The sequence below is a fragment of the Protopterus annectens genome, chromosome 16.part0 (assembly GCF_019279795.1).
Source record: "Protopterus annectens isolate FY-2018-M chromosome 16.part0, PAN1.0, whole genome shotgun sequence".
Lineage (NCBI taxonomy): Eukaryota > Metazoa > Chordata > Ceratodontiformes > Protopteridae > Protopterus > Protopterus annectens.
Window position 1 is genome coordinate 588725404 of NC_056750.1, and position 21208 is coordinate 588746611.

The 21208-nt window shown below is 39.0% G+C and overlaps 1 protein-coding gene across 7 annotated transcripts in view; it reads right to left on the reverse strand.

The window, feature by feature from the left end:
• Positions 1-21208, reverse strand: part of EGFL7 (EGF like domain multiple 7) — a 126930-nt gene that overhangs the window by 26670 nt on the left and 79052 nt on the right. For all 7 annotated transcript variants that reach the window (XM_044058510.1, XM_044058517.1, XM_044058509.1 and 4 more), the window contains 2 exons: positions 13252-13322; positions 3556-3715 (listed from right to left, as the gene is read on the reverse strand). In XM_044058510.1, the coding sequence (XP_043914445.1) occupies positions 3556-3715; positions 13252-13322 (231 nt within the window). The remainder of the gene's footprint in view (positions 1-3555; positions 3716-13251; positions 13323-21208) is intronic.

The following is a 21208-nucleotide window of genomic DNA, read 5'->3' on the forward strand; positions in this document are numbered from 1 at the left end:
CATAGGGTCTCCCAGGAAATAAAGTAGATAGAGACTCTGTCCCATCAGTAAGGAATGAATGAAGATTAACATCAGATAAAGGAGTTATGTCCTTGCCATAATGTTCCATCTGTGTTGTTGATCTTCATTCATTCATTACATCCTTCCCACCAACCCCCACTGGAAGACTCCTGGATGTTCAGATTTGGTCCTACTTTATGATAGGGTATTTGCTCAGATAAAGCCTCTACTTTCTATTCTTTTTTTCTTACGGGCAAACTCGGTCTGAGGTGATAGAGAGAGGGGCACTGTGGGTAAGCTTAGCTCAAGAGTTTTTTGGCTAGCATGAGCTTGTTATAATGGCTGACTTGGTTCCGAGGACGTAACCAAAACCTATCAGTAATGAATGAATGAATGAAGATCAACAACACAGATGGAAAGTTATGGTAAGGACAAAACTTCTTTTTAGCCACTCACAGAACCTGTGTCTACTCCTCCAGGTGTGACACCTTTGCCTTAATCATCTCCAAGCAGACACATTAAGAACTCATCCTCTTGAGTTAAGCTTGGAGTGGAAGGTGCCTCCCCCCACCCCTTCCAGTGACTGACCCTTTTGCTGCTATTTTGCATGACCTCTTGCAGATCCACCTGATCATGTCAATGACATGCCCTTGATAGTGTTGTGTTATTCTGCCCACTGACAGCACTGATATTTTGGACCACTGTCTCTCAGATGTGGTCCTGTAGAGGGTGATGATTCCCTCCCTCTCATTAACAGGCAGCACCTATGGATCCTGAGTACCTATAGCAGGATGTTATTCTCAGCTCAGCTGAATTTATCCTGCCTCTATCATCCACCTTACTATGGAAAATATGGCATGTATGGGAAGAAGAGTCAAGGGCTATAGAGCATAAGTATGCAGGCAGTACATGCTTGGACAGAAGGAGGAACACAGCAAGTGTTACAGATAGACTATGCTATGGACAGTGGGGCACTCCAGTGATACTAAAAAGCAGTGGTAGGGACAGACATACATGTATACAACTGGAGTTGCTGCAACACAGGGAAGGGTGGCTTTCATTGACAACATGGATAGTGGGCAACTGTTTAATCGCATGTGACAGTGGGTCACTTGTGGTATAATGTTGGGATTATACACACACGGTCTACAAGAGTTGTCCCACAACTTACACTTGCAGCATGTATGTGTAGGTCATGGAGGATAGTGCAGGCATAGGCAGTCCTGATAGGGGTCTGTGTTCCCTAATTTAAAGTGTTGGTATTCAGATACATATATTATGTTTGGACTATATGGAGGTGTTAGTTCTGGGAGACCATATTATGAATTAACAAGATATGGACTTGCAGTTATGAGTCCCAGAACTACAATAGAGGCCTAAAATTTATAAGGTGGATACCTTGTTTGACCTGGCAGATCTGCTGCGTGAGGCCACACAGGCATCTCTAGGACCAGTGAACAATGCAGGTACCAGTATGATGATTTGTGGTGTTACCACCCTGATGATTTCCAACAATGAAAAGAGAAAGCAAGACAGAAAAGGCCCAAATGGTGTAATATTTACAAAAGCTATTGTTTTTCAAAGTGTAATTTTAACTTTTTACTGTCACTTACAGCACTGACTCTAATAACGGCTACTTCCTCTGACGGCAGTTCATACTAGGTTGTTTACTGTGGGGGACTGTGGCTGTGCTGTTGTTTGTGTATCTGTTATAATGCTGCTACATTTTGTGAAGCACTACATAGCTAAAGGTAGGCTACTGTGGTGGGCTGTGCCTTTTGCCTGTATATCTGTCATTACACTGCTGTATTTTGTGGAGTACTACATAGCTGTTCAGCTGTGAGGCTGCAGGTACCTTGTCATGTCTTTACTATCTTGCACATATATATATGTGGGGTTGAAACTTAGTTGTGAAGCTGTGTGCTCATTTTCCTGCTTCTGCTGTATTGTACACACCTGTGAGAAATGTGGGTTTGTAGTGATGAGTGTATCTTGCCTACACTTGTGTGAAAAGGCTAGTTTGGCCTTTGTGTCTTTCATCATGGGTTCAGTAGAAGGCAAGTCATGTTAACTTCTGCAGGAGGCATCTGAGACTTCCATTACCATGAGGTTAGTATGTCAGTTACCTACCAGTTTGGATTACATTTCTTGTACCATTTGTAGGACTTCCTCATCCATGTCATGATTATCAATATAACTATTTATGTGGGAATGGAAGTAGTACAGCAAAATGGTTTGCAGTGGTGCAGCGGTTAGCATTGTCCCCTTACAGCAAGAGGTTCTCTGGTTCAATTTTCTGCTGGGGTGCCTTCTGTGCGGAGTTTGCATGTCTTCCCTGCATTCATGTGGGTTTCCTCCAGGTGCTCCGGTTTCCTGCCACATTCCAAAGACATGCATCTGGAGCATTCTCCCGGGGCCTCTGCTGAAAATGGGCTCTGTCCCAGTTGGACCTTCCCAGTAAACAAATGTTAAATAAATACATTTAGACTATTAAGTGATTCAAGAAGGTATTGGTTGGAGAAGTCCCCAAATACAGAGGTATCTGCAGGTAATGTACCACCAGCTTTTGATATGGGAAGATGATACATATGTAGGTGTGTGAGAATTAGATGTATTTTTGAGGACAAGATCAATAGTATTTGGGACCCTTGTAGACTGTTTAACTGTTTGGACAAAGGAGTTAGCATTTACATTATCAAAGAAGTGTTGGACGTACCAGTTGTTCACAGTGTATGTCTGCCAGTTTATTGACAAATAGTTAAAAGTCCATCAAAAGAAAGGTAAATGTAAAAGGAAGAATATATGAAGGCAGTGTGATTTACTTTTTATTTATTTATAATAGTGATAGTACATTTCTTCTCAGACAGCATGTCAGATGTTTGGAATGGACTCCCTGTACAGGATGCTTAAAGATACACAATTACAGAATTTAAAAGCATGTGTGGCAAACACAGAATTTAGCCATTATATAGACCGCGGTGGTGGTGCTGCAGTAGCGTTGTCGCCTCACAGTAAGATGCTGTCTGGTTCGATTCTCAGCTAGAGTGTCTTCTGTGTGGAGACATGCATGAATGGGCGTACCTTCGTTGAAGGTTGTGCATCAGGCCTGGCAAGCCGGTACGTAAAAATCAACTGCCAATCATTAGCGGACCGGAGTTCCGCTGTGGCGACCCCTAACTGGGAAAAGCCGAAAGACACAAACAAACAATAGATGGGGCTAAATATCAGTGTTGATAAAATTATTTGTAATTGGATCATTATTACAGTGTCTGCATGTTTGTGTTCTCTGGTATCCCATTTTATTTAAAATGTTATCGTAGATAGATTCTGGTTGCATTTTCTCATATGTATTATATTTTGAATGCCACATTTTAAGCAACTATGTACAGGAACACTTAAAATCCTTTAAAAACAGGACACTGTGGTAGATATTTAAATAAACCCTTAAAAGAAAAATGTTGTGGTATAATGGCTCAAGAAACCCCAATGACACAGATCTTTCACTAAAAGTAAGATACATGCAGTTTCTTAAAGTTAAAATCCTGGCATACTTACATGTCTCAAGGCGTTCTTCTAGAAAGGAAATTTGTTCACTGAGAGAGTCTATCCTGTCCAGCTGCTGAATAGTGTGCTGAAGTAAACTGGTTTGTGCTGTGTGCAGATCACCCAGACCTGGGACCAGGCTTTGGATTGGAGTCAGTGCAAGCTGGAGCTTCTGTGGTAAGAGAACAAAAAGACATTGTAGCATGCTGATGTTCTTAAGGTGTTTATATATGCACCTTTCAGATCAGCCTGAATCGATATATCCAGAAGTAGCAGTGTGTCATTAACAGCCACAGAAAGCAATATAAAATGTCCTCAGTTATATTAATTTTAAAGAAACTAGGCTTTTGGAATCAGGTGATTTTAACTTTGTACACAAAATCATTACAGTCTGCGAAGCATTCGGATGAAATGGTATACTTCTAGGGCTATAAACTAGACAAACAAAAAAAGATTGGGCTGACAAAGTAGGATACTTCTCTTTATGGAAAGTTATGGTGGTTTATTAGGTCCACAGTTAAACATGCATTCTCTTATACTGTATTTCTTATGGGACAAAGTCTGTTGCTCTGGCAAGTGTGATGTACAGTGTGTGCACATCTTTCTCTGATGGAAATAGGTTGGGACATGGGTACATTGTACAGTAGTGAGGAAAGCAAAGTTGTGTGTGTGCACATGCATGTATGTGCGGACATGTGTATATATTTATATGCATACATACAACACGTGTGTTTGTGTATAGAAGCTTCTTTTTTGAAACAAAACATCTTTATTGAATTAGCACTTATGACATCGGCAATCGTACATTTATATAAATGAAAAACACTATTGACATATTTTCAGTTGCAAACATTATACATCATTTATAAACTATACAGTCATTGTCAAACACTACATAGCTCATTTAATTCCTGCTTCCCTTAAACCTCATTCCTACTCCACAACATTATTTTGCATTTATTTTTCCCACAATTCACATATTTTTGTATGCAATTTGCTCCTGCCCTTTTCTGAAGATCCTACTTCCAGTTCTTTTATCTCTGCAGGAAATTGTTAAAGTCTGCCAACTCATTACAATCCCCAAAAATATGTTGCCAATTGCCTCTTTCTTCCCCATCACACTTCCAATATCTGCAACCCACCTGAGGAAAATTATTTGGAGTCTACTTGGGATATAAAATATCTATGCAAACACTTCCAAGCAAAGATCCTAAATCTTCTAGAATGTGTTGCATGTTTGGGAGCACTACATGTACCACTCTTCTTTTTCATTGTGAATAGCTTATCCAATCTCTTTCCCAATCCTTTCTAACCTCCTCTGATTGATTCTTACAGTTATCATGCAATACTGTATATGCCCTACTAATTATCCCTTTTTTAACAACAGCTCCTGTTATAGTTTCTACTAAAACTCTGCCAGTGCTGGTCTTTTGCTTAGGATCCCCCTATTTCTTTCTCTCTGCCTATACTCTCATATCAATCCTTGACAGGGAAGGCAATCTTTAGCCTGCAGTCCAAATGAATTCTTGGCTTCTTCCCATTCTATTACCTTTCCCTCTCTAATTATTTGCTCCCAATACTTTAGTTCCTTTGCCAGTATTCTCCAGTAAATTCAAGTCCTGACTTATTCTTTGTACCTCTAATTGCAGTCACCCCTTTCGGCAGAATCTCTTTTCTCCATTCCCATGTTGACTTAGATCTTAGAATACTTTCTGCTACTCTATGAGTATACTTTTCTGTATGGTTATTGTTATTCTCCTTAAGGATCTACATCCAAAATCCCAGTCTTTCCTTGTTTCTTTAGCTTCCCCCTGTTTCATCATCAACCCTTTCCACTTTGAATTACAGCTTTCTGCTTGCACTGTGTATGAAACTTCTTCGTCTTGACAGCACATAAATGGGGGGGGGGGGGGGTTAACCCAGCAGTGAACAACAGAAACAAAATTATGCAACTAATCTTACATACTCGGTTATTGCTTACATTTCTGTGTTTTTTATTGGTGAAATGCTTAGTATTTCACTCAGGCTGAGCATGAAATTGGTCAGGGCTGATCATTGTATTACCCTGGTAAACAAATATAAATAAATAAAGACCAATCGGATGAGACAACCTTTGAAGTAGTTGTGAAATATGAAAGTGGGCAGTGAAAAGAGGTTGTGTCAGGTGGTTGTTAAGCATGACATAAGCATTTCCTGCACCAGTGATTTTCCTTATTCAGTATCTCACTTGGTGTCAAACATAGGAAATTAAATCTTGTTTTTATGAAACTAAAGGAAAGGGTATAGGCTTATAGTTCAGTGAGTTGTAAGTGAATATAGTTAATGAAAATCCTGTTAAATAAATGCCCTGCAAACTGTACGATACACCTCACATGAATAAGAATGCGCAGTAGGACACTTCTTCTTTAGCAAGCATAGTAACAGCAAAAATATCAGTCTATGGTACACAATTAGATGCATGACTAAAACAAATACCTATGGTCTCTAACTGAAGTGATATTCCACCAAGTTGTCTACAGGTGTGAGTCTGGTAAGAGTGTCCTACAATGGGCTGGAACCCAGTTCAGAATTAGTTCACCTTGCTCACAGTGAATGCTGGGAAATGATCTGGGTCCCCTGCAACAATGAACTGGATTAAGCAGGCAGTCAGAGAATTCACATTTTCTGTACTCTGTACGCAGTGCATAATTTGGTGTGTTGAGATTAATCCTTTATGTGAACTGCAAGCACGTAATCTTGCAAATATGGTCTGTTCTTTGCCAGCTCAAGGCTGAAAAAGTTCAGAAGCTCAATACATTTCCCCATAAACAGATACATAAATAAAATACTGAGCCCAGTGAAACTAAAGGTAGTATTGACTTACTATGTTTGGGGAGGAATGGGGCCTGATACATGAATATTAGTAACTTCTTGGGTTGAGGAATCCAGGAATACAACTCGAGACAGCATGGTATAAGACCTATTTCTGTCTTAATTAGCCCCTTACTACTGTGCTACATAGGAAGAAAATGAGGATTTTTGTGGCAACATTATTTGTAGTGTACTAGTACAAATGCCAGCAGATAACCAGTAAAAGACACTGAAAGTGTGACTAACTTCAGTAAAATCAATGTGCTGAATGCTGGAGTAAAAGCCTCCATAAATACTAAGTTGGCTGCACATAGGGTCGGGGTGTCACTTCAACAGTGACAATCATCTATAGCCAAGGTTTACACAACCAGGTGGCTAGCTCTGCCATGGTAGTTCTTCCACACCTCACACTTACATGCACACACACCTATGGCCAATTTAGTGTGTCCAATCCACCTACTGCATATCTTTGGAATGTGGGAGGAAACCACAGCACCCAGAGGAACCCCAGGTTAACACAGCAAGGATATGCAGACTCTGCACAGAAGGTACCCCAGCCGAGAATCGAACCAGGGAACCTCTTGCATTGAAGCAACAACACTATATGCTGTACCACTGTGCCTCACAGGAAGTAGATTCACCAGTTAAAGTCAAATCAAAGTCAATTTTATTGCCATTCAGCTCAACAAATGCAATGGATCACTGGATGAAACTTCATTACTTCAAGCTCGTGTGCATTGAAAACAGTTTTCACAAGAGGGTGAAGGAAGCATATAATGGAAGAAATTCTAGACAGTACAGATATAAATGCACACATGGATAACTTACCCACCACCATTTTTAAGATAGGATAGCAGCATAGCATAATTCACAGTTACCGTACTTGTGCAAGTAATTATCTAGTTCAGATTGCATAACTTAGATAAATATAATAATTTAATTCTACAACAGTAAGAGAAATCATGTTGCACTTATGATGATCTCATGAACTGAGTGAGTGTTGACATTGTTAAGGTTAGTTGTTCAACAGTCTGATCACTTGTGGAAAGAAACTATTCCTGAATCCTGATGTTCTACAGCTGATGCTTCTGCAGCATTTCCCTGAAGACAGGAGGTGGAACAGTCCATGTGCGGAATGATACTTGTCCCTTATAAGTTTCATGACCCTGCCATAACATCTGCAAGAGTAAAGGTCTGTAAGGACCGGAGGTTTGACCCTGTGATTTTCCTGGCCTGCTTTACAACCTTCTCTAATGCCTTCTGATCTGCATATGAGCAGTTTCCATACCAGACTGTGACATTGTTAGTCAGTATGGTTTCAATCATGGCCCCACAGAAGATCATGAGGATGTGGGAGGGGAGGTTTGCACTGCGTAGTCTCTAGAGGAAGTGGAGATGCTGTTGAGCTGTCTTTACAAGGCTGGAGGTGTTTGTTGGCCATCTTAGATCATCTGAGATGTGCACCTCTAGGAATTTGGTGCTTTTTACCCTTTCCACTGTTATGTCAACATTTAGTGCTAGATTGTTGTTGGTGCACCATCTGGTGAGTTGGTTCACTTCCTCACTGTATGCTCCCTTGTCATCATTACTGATGAGGCCGATCACAGTGGTATCATCGGCAAACTTAATGATGTGATTTGTCTATTGTTTTGCAGAGCAGTCATGGGTCAGTATTGTGAAGAGAAGTGGACTTAGTATGCAATCTTGTGGGAACCCTGTTCAAAGTGATGCATTGTGAGTGGTTCTTGCCAACTCAAAAGGTTTGGGGCCTGTCAGTCAGAAAGTCAAGGATCCAGTTGCAGAGTGTATTTTCTATGCCTAGTTGACTTAGTTTAGACAACAGCTGCTGCAGTATTACACTGTTGAAGGCTGAACTGAAGTCTATGAACAGCATAGATACGTAGCAATTTTTGTCTTCAAGATGGTTCAAGGTGTGATGTAGTGCCAAGGATATAGCATCTGCACTGAAATGATTTAGTCTGTAAGCAAATTGTAAAGGACCAAAAGATGCAGTCTGACAAGATGATATTTGTTCTTTGACCATCCTTTCAAAGCATTTCATCACCACCGGTGTGAGTGCGATAGGTCAGTAGTCATTTAATTTGACTGGGGATGACTTTTTTGTGAGAGGAATGATGATGGCAGACTTGAAACATTTTGGTACACTAGCCTGTTTGACAGATGTGTAGAAGATGTCAGGTGCCAGTTGATCTGCACAGTCCTTGAGTAGACGAACCAGAATCATGTCAGGACCTGCTGCCTTACCTGGGTGGACTTTTCTTAGGCTCTTTTGGACTGCCTCCAGACTCAGACATAGTGGTGTATTATCCCCGTCCATGGGTAGTTTATTTCGTGTGGCGGTTAACACCTTCTTCAGCAGATTTGAGGAGACAGTTTGTCTAGAAAGTCCATATTATGTACACATTGTGCTGATGGAGGTTTGTAATCTGTAATGCACTGGATGCCATTCCACAGCTGCCTAGGGTCCTTTTCTACCGCAAAGTGTTTTGGTATGTTTAGCCCATGAGCATGTTTTGCTGCTCTAACTCTCTTGTTCAGTTTGGTCCTGGCAACTTTCAAGACATCTTTATCTCCAGACTTGAAGGCAGCATTACATGCTTTCAGTAGCACATGTTTTTTGATTTGCCCTTATGGTTACATTCTTCAAGGTGGTCACATTCTCAATACATTTGGTGATATACCCCCACTACTGTTTCAGTATACTCATCCAGGTTTACACGATGTTCTGTGGTGGCAGCCTCTTTGAATAGGTTTCAGTCAGTGCATTCGAAGCAGTCTTGCAGGGCTAAGTTAGACCATTATTAGTTCACTTGCTCACTCCTGATGCCAAGGAATGCAGTAGTTACCTTTGGTAAATTCAGCATCCCCAGCTCATCTCATATTTATTTATTGTCTTTGTTTACCAAGAAGGTCCAACTAGGCAAAAAAAACCCTTTTCAGAGGAGGCCCATGGAGAAAAGCTTCATAAACAGAAACATTGTGGATAAAATCAGTTAGAAAATTGGTACATCTTTATAAAACAAATAATACAGAGCATAATTGATACCCTCCAAAACAAAATGAACACAGTCATCAGAAATATGAGTACCTATGTTGATAATGAGCTTTCAGTCTGTCTGCAGTTTTACATAACCTCATCATTTCCTGGTACCATCCCATCATAGGTTTGAACTAAACTTAGGACTAGACAACCATCAATAAGTTTACCACATCACCATTGTCATGATAAGGATAGACTAATTCCCTGTGGATAAGAGAAGCCATGTCACCACTGTTATAAGGATAGACTAATTCCTATGGATAAAAGAAGCCATGTCACCATTACCATAAGAATAGACTAATTCTGTTTGGATATGAGAAGCCATATCACCATTGTAATGATAATGATAGAAGTCTTATTACCATTGTAATGACAGGGCGAGACTAATTCCCTCTGGATAATACAAGCCACATCTCCATTGTAATGATAAGCATAGACTAATCTTCTTTGGATAATGAGAAGCCACATCACCACTGGCATGATAAGGATAGATTAATTACCTATGGTTAAGAGATCATTAACATTAACGCTAGGCATACATTTACATTTACCCATGCAGTCATTGAAGTTTGTTTTAAAGTTTTTCATGTGCTCTAATGTGTGGGTAAAGTCTATTATGAAGGTGAGGAATGCAGTGTCTAAGAAACCTATCATACCAGCAGGTACTGTTGATCTTATACTGGAGATTTATGTACTGCAATTATGTATTAGTTATGACAGTTGATCTATTAGTTATGATAGTTGAGCTATGAAGGTGAAGTATGTGAAAAAGTAAGGGACCGTTCATAACATGATATTTTAGGTAAAGCTTGCACCTCAGGAGCCCATATGGAAGGGTAGCTTAAATGGCTTAAGCCAAATATTTTTCTAGTTAAGCATTTTTGAGACCTTCCAAGTTGTAAAAGGTGCTTAGAGAAGTACATTCCGAAAGAGGCACTGTATTTTATAAAGGGTCTGACAATGGAGGTGTAAAAGGTACTAGGACATCACTGCATTAGCTGTCATGACAGATAAGCTGAACAACACAGAAGGACTTTCTGACTTCAGCTGACTCATGATCAGAAGTTAGCTCTTTGTCAGCATGTATATCCAAGTCTGCAATAATAGGATCAGTTTTAAGAAGAACAGCAGCAATATGATACTGTTGAAGGGTATGCAACACTGCTACACTTCTTACCATTTAGGTTGAGTCCGTGTTTAACATACCATGTGTAGATCTGATCTAAGTTTTGCTTGGGAATTTTGATATCATAGGGTGAATTGGCACCAGTATCCATTTTCCACTTGTCCTCAAATTTACTCATGCATAGACCCGAGATGCTCAATTCTAACTCTGAGACTAGATCCTGTGGGTCTAAGTTATATATTTGAACGTCTAAAATGTTGAATACCGTATGGTCGACATTTGGATGTTCGAATATATAATAAAAAAAAAAAAAAAAAAGAAAAACACACCTTAACAGTGAGAGCAGGGGGGCAAGCCTCCCTGCACCCCACACCCCCTACTTAAAGATACCATCTCCGAGACCGCACTTCAGTGCAAAAAAGGGAAATTCTCCCATTCTGCACTGTACGGCGCCGTTAAAAGTCAGTCTTCGACCACTTGAAATGTCGATCATATGGTCTCGCCCATATGACGTTCGACATTTCCAGCATTCAAAGATTTGACATAGACCCGAGCCTGTGTCACACTACTAGTAACATTTCTATAGCTAGAGGGGATGATCTTTTCTTGGACTACATGGGTCCGCTATGTAAGCCAATTGGCTATCCAATGGATAACATAAGGGTTAATGATTAGACTAGAATGTTTGCTTATGATGACCACATGGGGAATAGTGTCATAGGCTTTAGCAAGACTGATAAAGACAGTATTGGTAGTCCTATGATTGTCTAAAGTTTCAGTGACATTATAAAAAAAAAATTGATTAAGTGCAGTAGGCATGACTTGCTCTTAAATTCTAATTGGTTGGGGTCTAAGACCTGGAGGTCATCTATCTCATTGTGTGTGTATTGCATACATACACATATAACACACACACACACACACACACACACACACACACACACACACACACACATAGATAAACATAATAGAGGATGTTGTGGCAATCCCCATATCCCCCTGTATTATGCATTATCAGCTTCAGTTCTGCCATAAATTGAAGTAAGTGCAGGTTTTTGAAACAGTTGGTGGCTTAAGGTTGTGATCCAAATGGTTTTGTACCCTTCAAAGGCAGTCCACAATAGTGCCTGCCAATAAACAGCAAAGCATAGACTGAATAACAACTGCTTATCACTCTGCTGACACTCACCCTTTCATTCTTACATGTTACTATTTTATGTACTTTTTTTGCATCTAGCTTAGCTGACAGTTAGGTATGATTTCTCCAGTAATTGTCCCCTCTTGAGTCATTAATCCTCTGTGAAGAAGCAGAAGTCAGAGTGTCGAGGAACACTGCCATCGTACTGCAGGACCGAGCTTAGGTATGCGTGATATTTTCATGTTTTGGGTTGGGCATGCACCTGATGGTGCCAACAGGCTGGCAGAGGATTATCCCCTGAGCCTACACCCACAGTTAATTGCCTGACCACCACCCCATTACTTATGCAGCACCCTGAAGAATTTCTCATGGTCTCCATCAATCGTATTATGACAGCAGCAGTGGAACATACTCTTACCTGTCCCCCCAGAAGATGGTCAGCTCTTTAAAGAGACTCATTACTAATCCACTGATATCCAGACCACTGCTCTGCCACTAGCTGCTAACATCTCAGACAGACATCTTGCTACTGTGTACCCAGGTCAGCTTTCTTACATGCTACTTTTGATTGAAATCAACAAACAATATCTGTGTTTTCACTATGATGAAAAGGCCAGCTTCCTTGTGATGTGTCCCCAAATGGATGATAATGAGATCTGAAACAATGCTGTTGATCGAGAAAACAAACAACATCATGCTTCTTTGCAAAGCAAAAGATGAGGTATGATAGGGAAAACAGACTACATAAAGAAAACCAGAACCTTGCTAATTCCTGCAAATGATTTTACACATATTTTAACACTTCTCAGTTTTGATCCTATCAGCATGCCTCTTATTAGGGACCAATGCATATTTTATCACCCTTAGATTTGCTTATTGTTCTGCTGTCGGCTTAAGATGGACATTGAGACTAAGCAGTTTAATTATCCAAATTGTTTGGTGAGGTTTAAAGTATTGGTAGAAAAGGGCACCATTCTTGAGTTAAATGATTAATTATTACTCTTGCTTTAGTCATTAAACCACTGCTTCAAGAAATGGGTTCTAATCTACAAAGTATACAATTTTTATGCTAGTTGCCCGAAATAACTGTACAGCCTGTGACAGGGCTCCTGGGTTTCCATCTGAAATCATTTGCAAGCAGACCTTTCAGAGTTACTTTGGTTACATGAGTATACTTTATCTCTGGGACACATTATGGGTGTATACCCTAAAGAAAATATTGCGAAGTACACACAGCTAGTATCTGACTTGGTTTTGGAAAGTTCTACAAGGATTTTCACACTCTGCTTCAGTGCTTCATCTATCATTTGAATGGAGTTCTTTTAACTTTCCAGATTACGGGTAGCATCTCTTCTGAGGTTACTATTGCTGTTACTTTGCTCTGCTGTGTCACACATGGTATGATTGCATACTTATGTTATTCAGGCGGACTTAGCATGAAACAAATAAATAAAATAGTGTAACACTATCTACAATTAACATACAGTTGAGAACACATTGATGTTTTTGAAGAATATATCATAAAGCCATTACCTGTTCTAGCACATCTACTCTGTTCTTCAGTTCTTGCAGTTCTTCTTTTGTCAAATCAGAAGTTACTGTCCCTGCAACCAGAAAGCAAGAACATATGAAAGAAATTTGACCCCTTACACCTAGTTGCTAGCTACAAACATACACGACCTGTGACTTGCATGTTATATTCTACTGTCTCTACAATCAGAAAGCAAGAACATATATAATAGTAATACAGGAGGCCTTGCATCTAGTTGCTAGCTAGAAAAATGCATTCCCTACACTATTTGCACAAGCCTGTTCAATAATCATCATGTTAATGGGCTGTTCCTGGCAACATTCTGCAAAGTCGGGGACCCTTGTATGAACTGTTGAACCATTTATATGTCTGTGCTTAAAGAAGTATACAATAACTAGAAGTATGACACAGTGAGCTGAAGTTAATCTAAACTGTTCATATAAAACATAATACTATAAATAATTACACATCAGAGGCAGAATCATTAGTCTTAATAGATAGCAGCACAAATATTTTTATCTGCAGTAAAAATATTTTGCTTCCAGTGCCTTGTTACTTTTACAAATAAATTATGTCCACTATACCCTTTTTGAGCCCCTAGTCTTTATTTTCATATTGTGTGTTATCGAGTAAGTTAGTTTACTAGACCAAAGTAAAAACAGACATTGCATCTTTTGTTAGTTAGTGTTACCTGGTAATAAAATCTAAATTTGTGCATGTTAACAGAAACAGAATGTCCAATGGTTTATTATTTTACTGTACTATTGTAGCATTGAATCTGCCACAGTCAGGACTGTTCTGTACACAGAATTCAGCCTCAGTTGCCGTCTGATAAAATTGTTTCATACAAAATCTCCATAGCTACAGTTTACATTTTATAGCTAGGCTTGTGGGTGTCATGGCTGAAGGTGCAAATCTGTTACGGTGTAATAACATTCTAAAATGTCAGATGACTTGTGTATTTCTTTTTCTTTCACTAGTCACATGTTGCTGACTTCAAGCCAAAACACAGTTATTGCCAGGACACATCAGGTTAGGTTTAAGTCATCTCTAAATAAAATGGGCTGCTTCTTGTCTAAATTTTAAATAGGAACATATGTGTCAAGTTCAAACACTGAACTGGAACAATACAGCCTGAATATGTAGACTCGTAAGAGCTGAGGAGATCAGGGTGTTTTTGTTCAAAATTTTCTGGTGCTTAATACAGGTTTGTTTAAGTGAAACTTTCGTTTGAAATCACCACTATTTAGGCAATATCCAAAAAAAGGTATAGATGATAAAATGCTTTATCCCTTAGGATGGTACACTGCTTCATCTAATGCTGGATTTTTGCAGTCAGTCATTCTCATTTTCAACATTCAGAACTAAGAAAGGACATGTACCTACCATGAGGCATTTAAGCTATAAATGTCAATGATTTATTTTTTACTGTCTCAAGTGAATGTAATTCTATGCACATTTTCAACATGTCTTTGTCATGTGTTAGACATTATTTAGAGAATATATTTCAAGTAATCTGTCATATTCAAATGACTTTGTAAAACCTACTGATAAGTGTAAAAACAACTAGGTAATACCTCTTACATATGTTCTGAGACTTGTTTTGCTAAATAAACTTTTTAAGCTAGATATACTAAAATGGAAAAAAAAAAGTCTCACATTTATCAGTTCCAAAAATGAGTCTTCCAGATGTTGCATGTATTGGCAGTACCGCATTATTACTCACGGTACGAGTTTGAAGTGTCACAGCGCGTACCAAAAGTAATAATGCAGAGTCACCAACCTTACTTGTCTACTCATTCTTCATGGCGAGTCTTCATCTGCTGTACTTATGGCTTTGAAAATATTACCGAAATACACTTTAGATGCCTATGTTCAGAACAGAAGCAAGACCTGTGGCATTCTCAAGGTGTGCATGTGTTACGAAAAAATTATGTTTAATAAGCATTTTACAAAGGACAGCGCATTATCTGAGATGATTAAGTACATAATATATCCAGCCATTCAGTCCCCACTCCTGTACAAAATATTACATGCAAAAACAAGCACATTGGGAAAAATCAGTTTTAATCATCAATCAGCTGTGATTTTTTTCTGAGATAACTTTTACCAAACAACAGAAAATCCTGCTTGCGACAGCATGGATTCTACTGGCTAGAGACTGTTTGATGTGTGCGTGCACACACACACACACACACACACACAAGTATATATATGTATATATATATATATATATATATATATATATATATATATATATATATATATATATATATATATATATATATAGGTTCACTTCTAAATTCTGAAAGCCCCAAATCCTGAAAGTTCAAAATACTGAAAACTCAAAATACTGAATCTCATAATACTGAAAACACACAGGATACCAACACTTACTATATTCCAGCAAAGGTACATACAGAAACATATTACCCCTTAACTATAAGCAGGGAGGCAAGCCCCCGCACCCCCTGCTAATTAAACATATCAACCCACTTCACTACACTATGCGCAATCTCAGAGTTGATATATTTAAGTAGCAGGGGGCGCTTACACCCCTTCTTATACTTGGAGAAGAGTAATATAGTTTGTCTTTTATTTGTTTCTGTATGTACTTGTGCTGGAATATAGTAAGTGTTGGTATCCTGTGTGTTTTCAGTATTTTGAACTTTCAAGATTTTGGTCTCAGGATTTTAGGCTTTCAGGATTTAGAAGTGAACCCATATATATACACACAAACACAGACACAGAAATTATATGAAACACACACATATCTGTGTTAACCTTCATTATTTAGTTCAGGAATTAAGAGTACACAAATGCACCTTTAAAATATCCAGAGAACCTCAGCTATGCCTTGAAAGGTCTGGCTGAATATAAAGAAACCCTATTAATTATAAAGCAAAATGTCAGGCCATTAAACTTTATGGTTTCTGAGTCATGCAGCTGTTAATACTACTTGCATATTTGTTGCTGTCAGCTCAGCAGCTTATCCAGTTGTTATAAGAATGATGCAAAATAGTGGACAGTTTTGAAATAACACTTTACTTACTAATGTGAAGAAACATACATGGCAACATTTCTAGCTATCCCACTGGCACACAGGTAAGGTGTCCATTTATTTCAGTGGTGACCCAGGTTTGCAAATTGACCTAGTTTGCTGGAAGGATTAGATGGAGAAATAGGATGAAGCAGCTGATGACCATCTCTCCCAGCTTCCAGGAAGGATGGTGGGGTTATGCAGCATGCATTACCTCTGGTAGAGACCAGGGACTCTGCAGGCTGCAAAGTGTGCAAGAGGGGAAATGACAGGATATGCTGCATATGACACATGGGAGCATGCACCTTCACTAGCAATGCCGTGGCACCTGATTTCTGCTTTAGGTTGTCAGGATCCGTAATAGAAAAGTCACCACTCCTGGCATCCTGTCCATGACTCTTTATGTGAGTCTTTGCTCCTTGTCCAGATCTTAAGTGGACCACCTGGAGAACTATTCCATCTAGAATTACCCAGTAATGACTTAGAGTACTTAGGGATGACAGAGAGGCTCTGGGTTAAAAAAAAAGTTGGGGTTTAATGTCAGTTGCATGGTTGATGGGGAGATGCAAAAAATAAATACATTGAGAAGTTTGTTGCTTTGCCAAATGGTTCCCTTTTAATAGCTCAGTCATGCCCTACATTCAAAGTGAAAATTTGATTTAACCAGATAGGAGTAAATCATGAATCATCAGATCAGCAAAACCATGGTCTGTCATAAATTTAAAAAGCACAACAGAAAAATAATCAGACCTAGGTGACTTGTCTGTAATAAATCCTGTATCATAACTGAAACTGTAATACTTCTATCATTAAGATATGGCTGAAATTTCTGTTTCAGTGTGCTGCCAATTCCCTATGCGTATGCACCTCTGCAGGGTATAAAAATATGAAACATGCTATCCCCTATCTGAGAATTATAGATCTTGAGAAAAAAACAGACACTGTTGTATACTGTTGATATGACATCCAGAATAAATATATTAACATTCTCTAGCAAATAAAAATGCTTTCGTTATGAACATTTTTCTAGTGGTAGCATTTAGAAAACCTTTCAGTATATCAGGGTGTCTGTGTGTGTGTATACACACACACACACGCAGAGAAAGGTTTGTATGTGTTTCTGTCTGCCTGTATATGTTTTGTCTGTACATTGTAGGTATACACAATATCAAGGTCAGACTTGAGTAGCATTCAGCTGTATAACACACCGATAACTCATAACTGATTCATTCATCTAGCTCTGCTGGGTAACATCTGACTCCTGTAGTAACTAACTGTCTTTTGGCTTTTCCCGGTTAGGGGTCGCCACAGCGGAACTCCGGTCCGCTAATGATTGGCAGTAGATTTTTACATACTGGCTTGCCGGGCCTAACGCACAACCTTCAACGAAGGAACGCCCATTCACGCATGTCAACACACAGAAGACTCTCTAACTGAAAATCGAACGTGCAACGTCTAACTGTGAGGCGACAACGCTACCGCTGCACCACCACGATCACCATTAACAGTTACCTCCATCCACAGACTTTAATAGATGAATAAAGAAGGTAAGCAGATTGTGAGGCCTTTCTTCCATACCATATGCAGGGAAAGAAGTTATAATATAGCACCTCCTAAATGGGAGAATGAAGTACATTCTCTGGGCTTCAGATGCCAGTTTTAACACCACTGTAACCATAGAAGGCAAACTGATAAAGTAATGCAGGTAGAAACAACTTAAGGCTTTTAGGAAATTTATAAGTATTGGCATTTACTTCAAAACGACGACAAAAGTTAAAATAACTGTAAGGGAGCAGCCACTGTTTAAGTTTAAAAGTATGAGCAACCTTAAACAAAAGTGTATTGGGCATAGCCATTCTTTGTGTGGTATATTCACATATAAGAATTAATTTATATGCAATGCTTATTACATATATTAACGTATTAAAGGAGGTAACACCTAAAAACATCCTGCCTGACAGATGAGATTTGTCAACCATTACTGTGGAAACAATATAGACAAAAAGCAACATGATTTTGTAGAATGTTCCTGTGATGGTTTCTATAGCAGGAAAACTATATGGATATTTCAAGGCTAGCAACATGAATGTCTATGATCTCAAGAATCATAAATATGATAATTACTTGGTGGTGGTGCTGCGGTAGCGTTGTTGCCTCATAGCAAGACGTTGTCCCGTTCAATTCTCAGCTACAGCGTCTCCTGTGTGGAGGCATACGTGAATGGGGCGTGCCTTCGTTGAAGGCTGTGCGTCAGGGCTAGTAACCCGGTACGTAAAAATCCGCTGCCAATCGTTAGCGGACCGGAGTTCCGCTGTGTCGACCCCTAACCGGGAAAAGCCGAAAGACACAAACAAACTTGTATAAGTATAATGAGCAGGGTGGTTATGAGCTTAAGTTTAACTTTTAATTTTTTTAAGGCGTGTGTAACAATAAGCAGAGGAGACTGGGAAAATATGGTTTTGGAAAAAATACAGTGAGATTTTGCTAGAGACATAAGAAATTATATCTATCAGTATATATTTCATTATTTGTAAATAACTTGAATAGAATGCTGTTTGCTGGTTTTGTTTAAAGCTTTTGAAGTTGTTATTGCTTTCATCTTTAGCTTAACAGGAGCAAGTCTGTACATGATTATGTTTTATGTGAATTAACTTATATGAAAGTAAGTTCAACATGAACAAGAATCTTTACCTCTATATTTTGCATGTTTTGGTTTGGTTTATTAATATTCAAAAACATCCCCATATAGGTAAGTTCATTTGGCATGAAGTGCCTAAAAAGGCATCTGTTTATCCAGTACTACATGGCTAATCTGCATAGAGAGCCAGACATTTTAGCAAGGTATCTCCTTGCAGGCTGCTCTAGTTTTTAAAAGTAGTTGAAGCCTCCCCTTTTTTATGAAGGAAGGGAGAAAGGAAAAATGTTGAAATCCACCAGTACCACCCCAGCAGGATACTGTTGGAACTGCCAAAGTTATTCTTCTCCTGGGCTTACTAGTGTAATTAGATAAAAATACTTCAGGCTTCAGTGTTTCCTTGGTATTCACCACTCTACCACTGCATGAATGCATTTGTTTGTGCACAGTAGGATCTCTCTTGACCAAAACCTGAATTCAAACAACTTCTGCTGAGTGCTTTCTGATTTTTTTTTTAATTTTTCTCGAGCTATGAGATGAGCCACTAGCTTTGTACATGCCCTTCCTATGATCATTTCTGCCAGTACACAGCGCCTTTGTGTGTGTGTGTGTGTGTAGCAAAATCATCACGTCATTTCCCTGGTAAATGGTCAAATACTGTGATTGTCGGAGTTTTCAGCTATGGAATGAACTATCGGTAACTGCATGCTGCTGCAGCAGCATATTAAAGCAGCTAGTCTTTTCAGTAGCTTTTAGTATCAGAACAGAGGGATTAAGGTGACAGAGCAGTGCCTCCTAAGGTGGAGTGGCACTCTGCTAGAAACCTGATAGCAGCATTATATACCTACAGTAGAAACATCAGGTAGCAAAATAACCTGCTATAAAACATAAGCTCATTTATCAGGGCAAGATATAACATTCTTTTATTTAAGGTGCAACTAAAGAAATTCCTCTCCGACTCCTGGCTTTGCACCTGCTAACATTTCAGCTCCTTCTCCTCTAATATCTGTATACATCCTGTCTATCCTTTTTCTTGTTTTTATTTCTCTTACTCTCATTTCCCTTATTTTTAATCTTGATTTTACTCTGTTTCTCTTGTATCCCATATCTACTCCAGTTATTACAGTGGTGCACAACCTTTTTGTGGGGAGGGCCACTACACGAATTCTTAATCCATCTGTGGGCCACCTCAAAACATAGTAAGTCATTACGAGTTAACGATGGGTACAGGTGACTGGCATTTTTACTTAAGACAGCAGTCATGAAATTGCCTGTTTTCTACATCAACTTTGCATTTAACTTTATTCTGGCTTGCAGCTATGACTTATTACAAACTCTTGCAGAAAGTTGCTACTGTTTACAGTCTGCAAGTTATAAACAGCAAAGAATAGTTACTTCCACAGCTAAAATTAGAGGTGTGTGCAATTGCAGTCAGTTAGGTAAGTAAGAACGTGCTGGAAAGTTTGCATGACTGGAGTAAGGCATACCATTTTTTCACTTTTTTTAAAAAAATTTTGGTTACTTTCTGGGGGCCGGATGGTGTTTCGTCAAGGGCCGGACGTTGTGCACCACTGAGTTATTACCTCTAACAAATACTTATTTTTCACTCTCCCTCATCATCCACTGTTTAATGTTTACTCTAACATTTGCATTATGATTTAGTAATAAACGTAAGCACTTGCAGAGTGTCAGCATGTTTCAATGTTACATGATATTACATTTATCTTGTTTTAATCATGGTATGTGTATTATTCTGCACGTCACATGTGTATTAATCTATGTATTTACACTATATTTTAATATAATGTCAGTTTTCACCTGTGTATATGTAATTTCTGTTTTTTTATTTGTTGAGCTTTTTCCCTGGGCCTCTGGTGAAAAGGGATAAAATTATTCAGCCTGATTTGCCCAGTATACAAATGTCAATCAATCAATAAATAAATTGTTAATATATAGGCAGCACAGTAGCATAGCAAGATGTTCTCTGGTTCAGTTCTTGGCTGGGGTGCATTCTGGCTGGAGTCTGCATATCCTCCCTGTGTTTACACATGGGGTTTTCTTCAGGTGCTCTGTTTTCCTCCCACATTCTAAAGACATGAAATAGGTAGAGTGGACTCACTAAATTGGCTGTAGGTGTCTATGGACATATATGTGTGGTATGGAAAAACAACTGACACAGGACTAGCCACACAGTGGTGTGAACCTTGGCTCTAGATGATTGTCACTATTGTAGTGACACCTCAACCCCATGTGCAAAACTAGGAATAAGGGGTTATGGATGGAT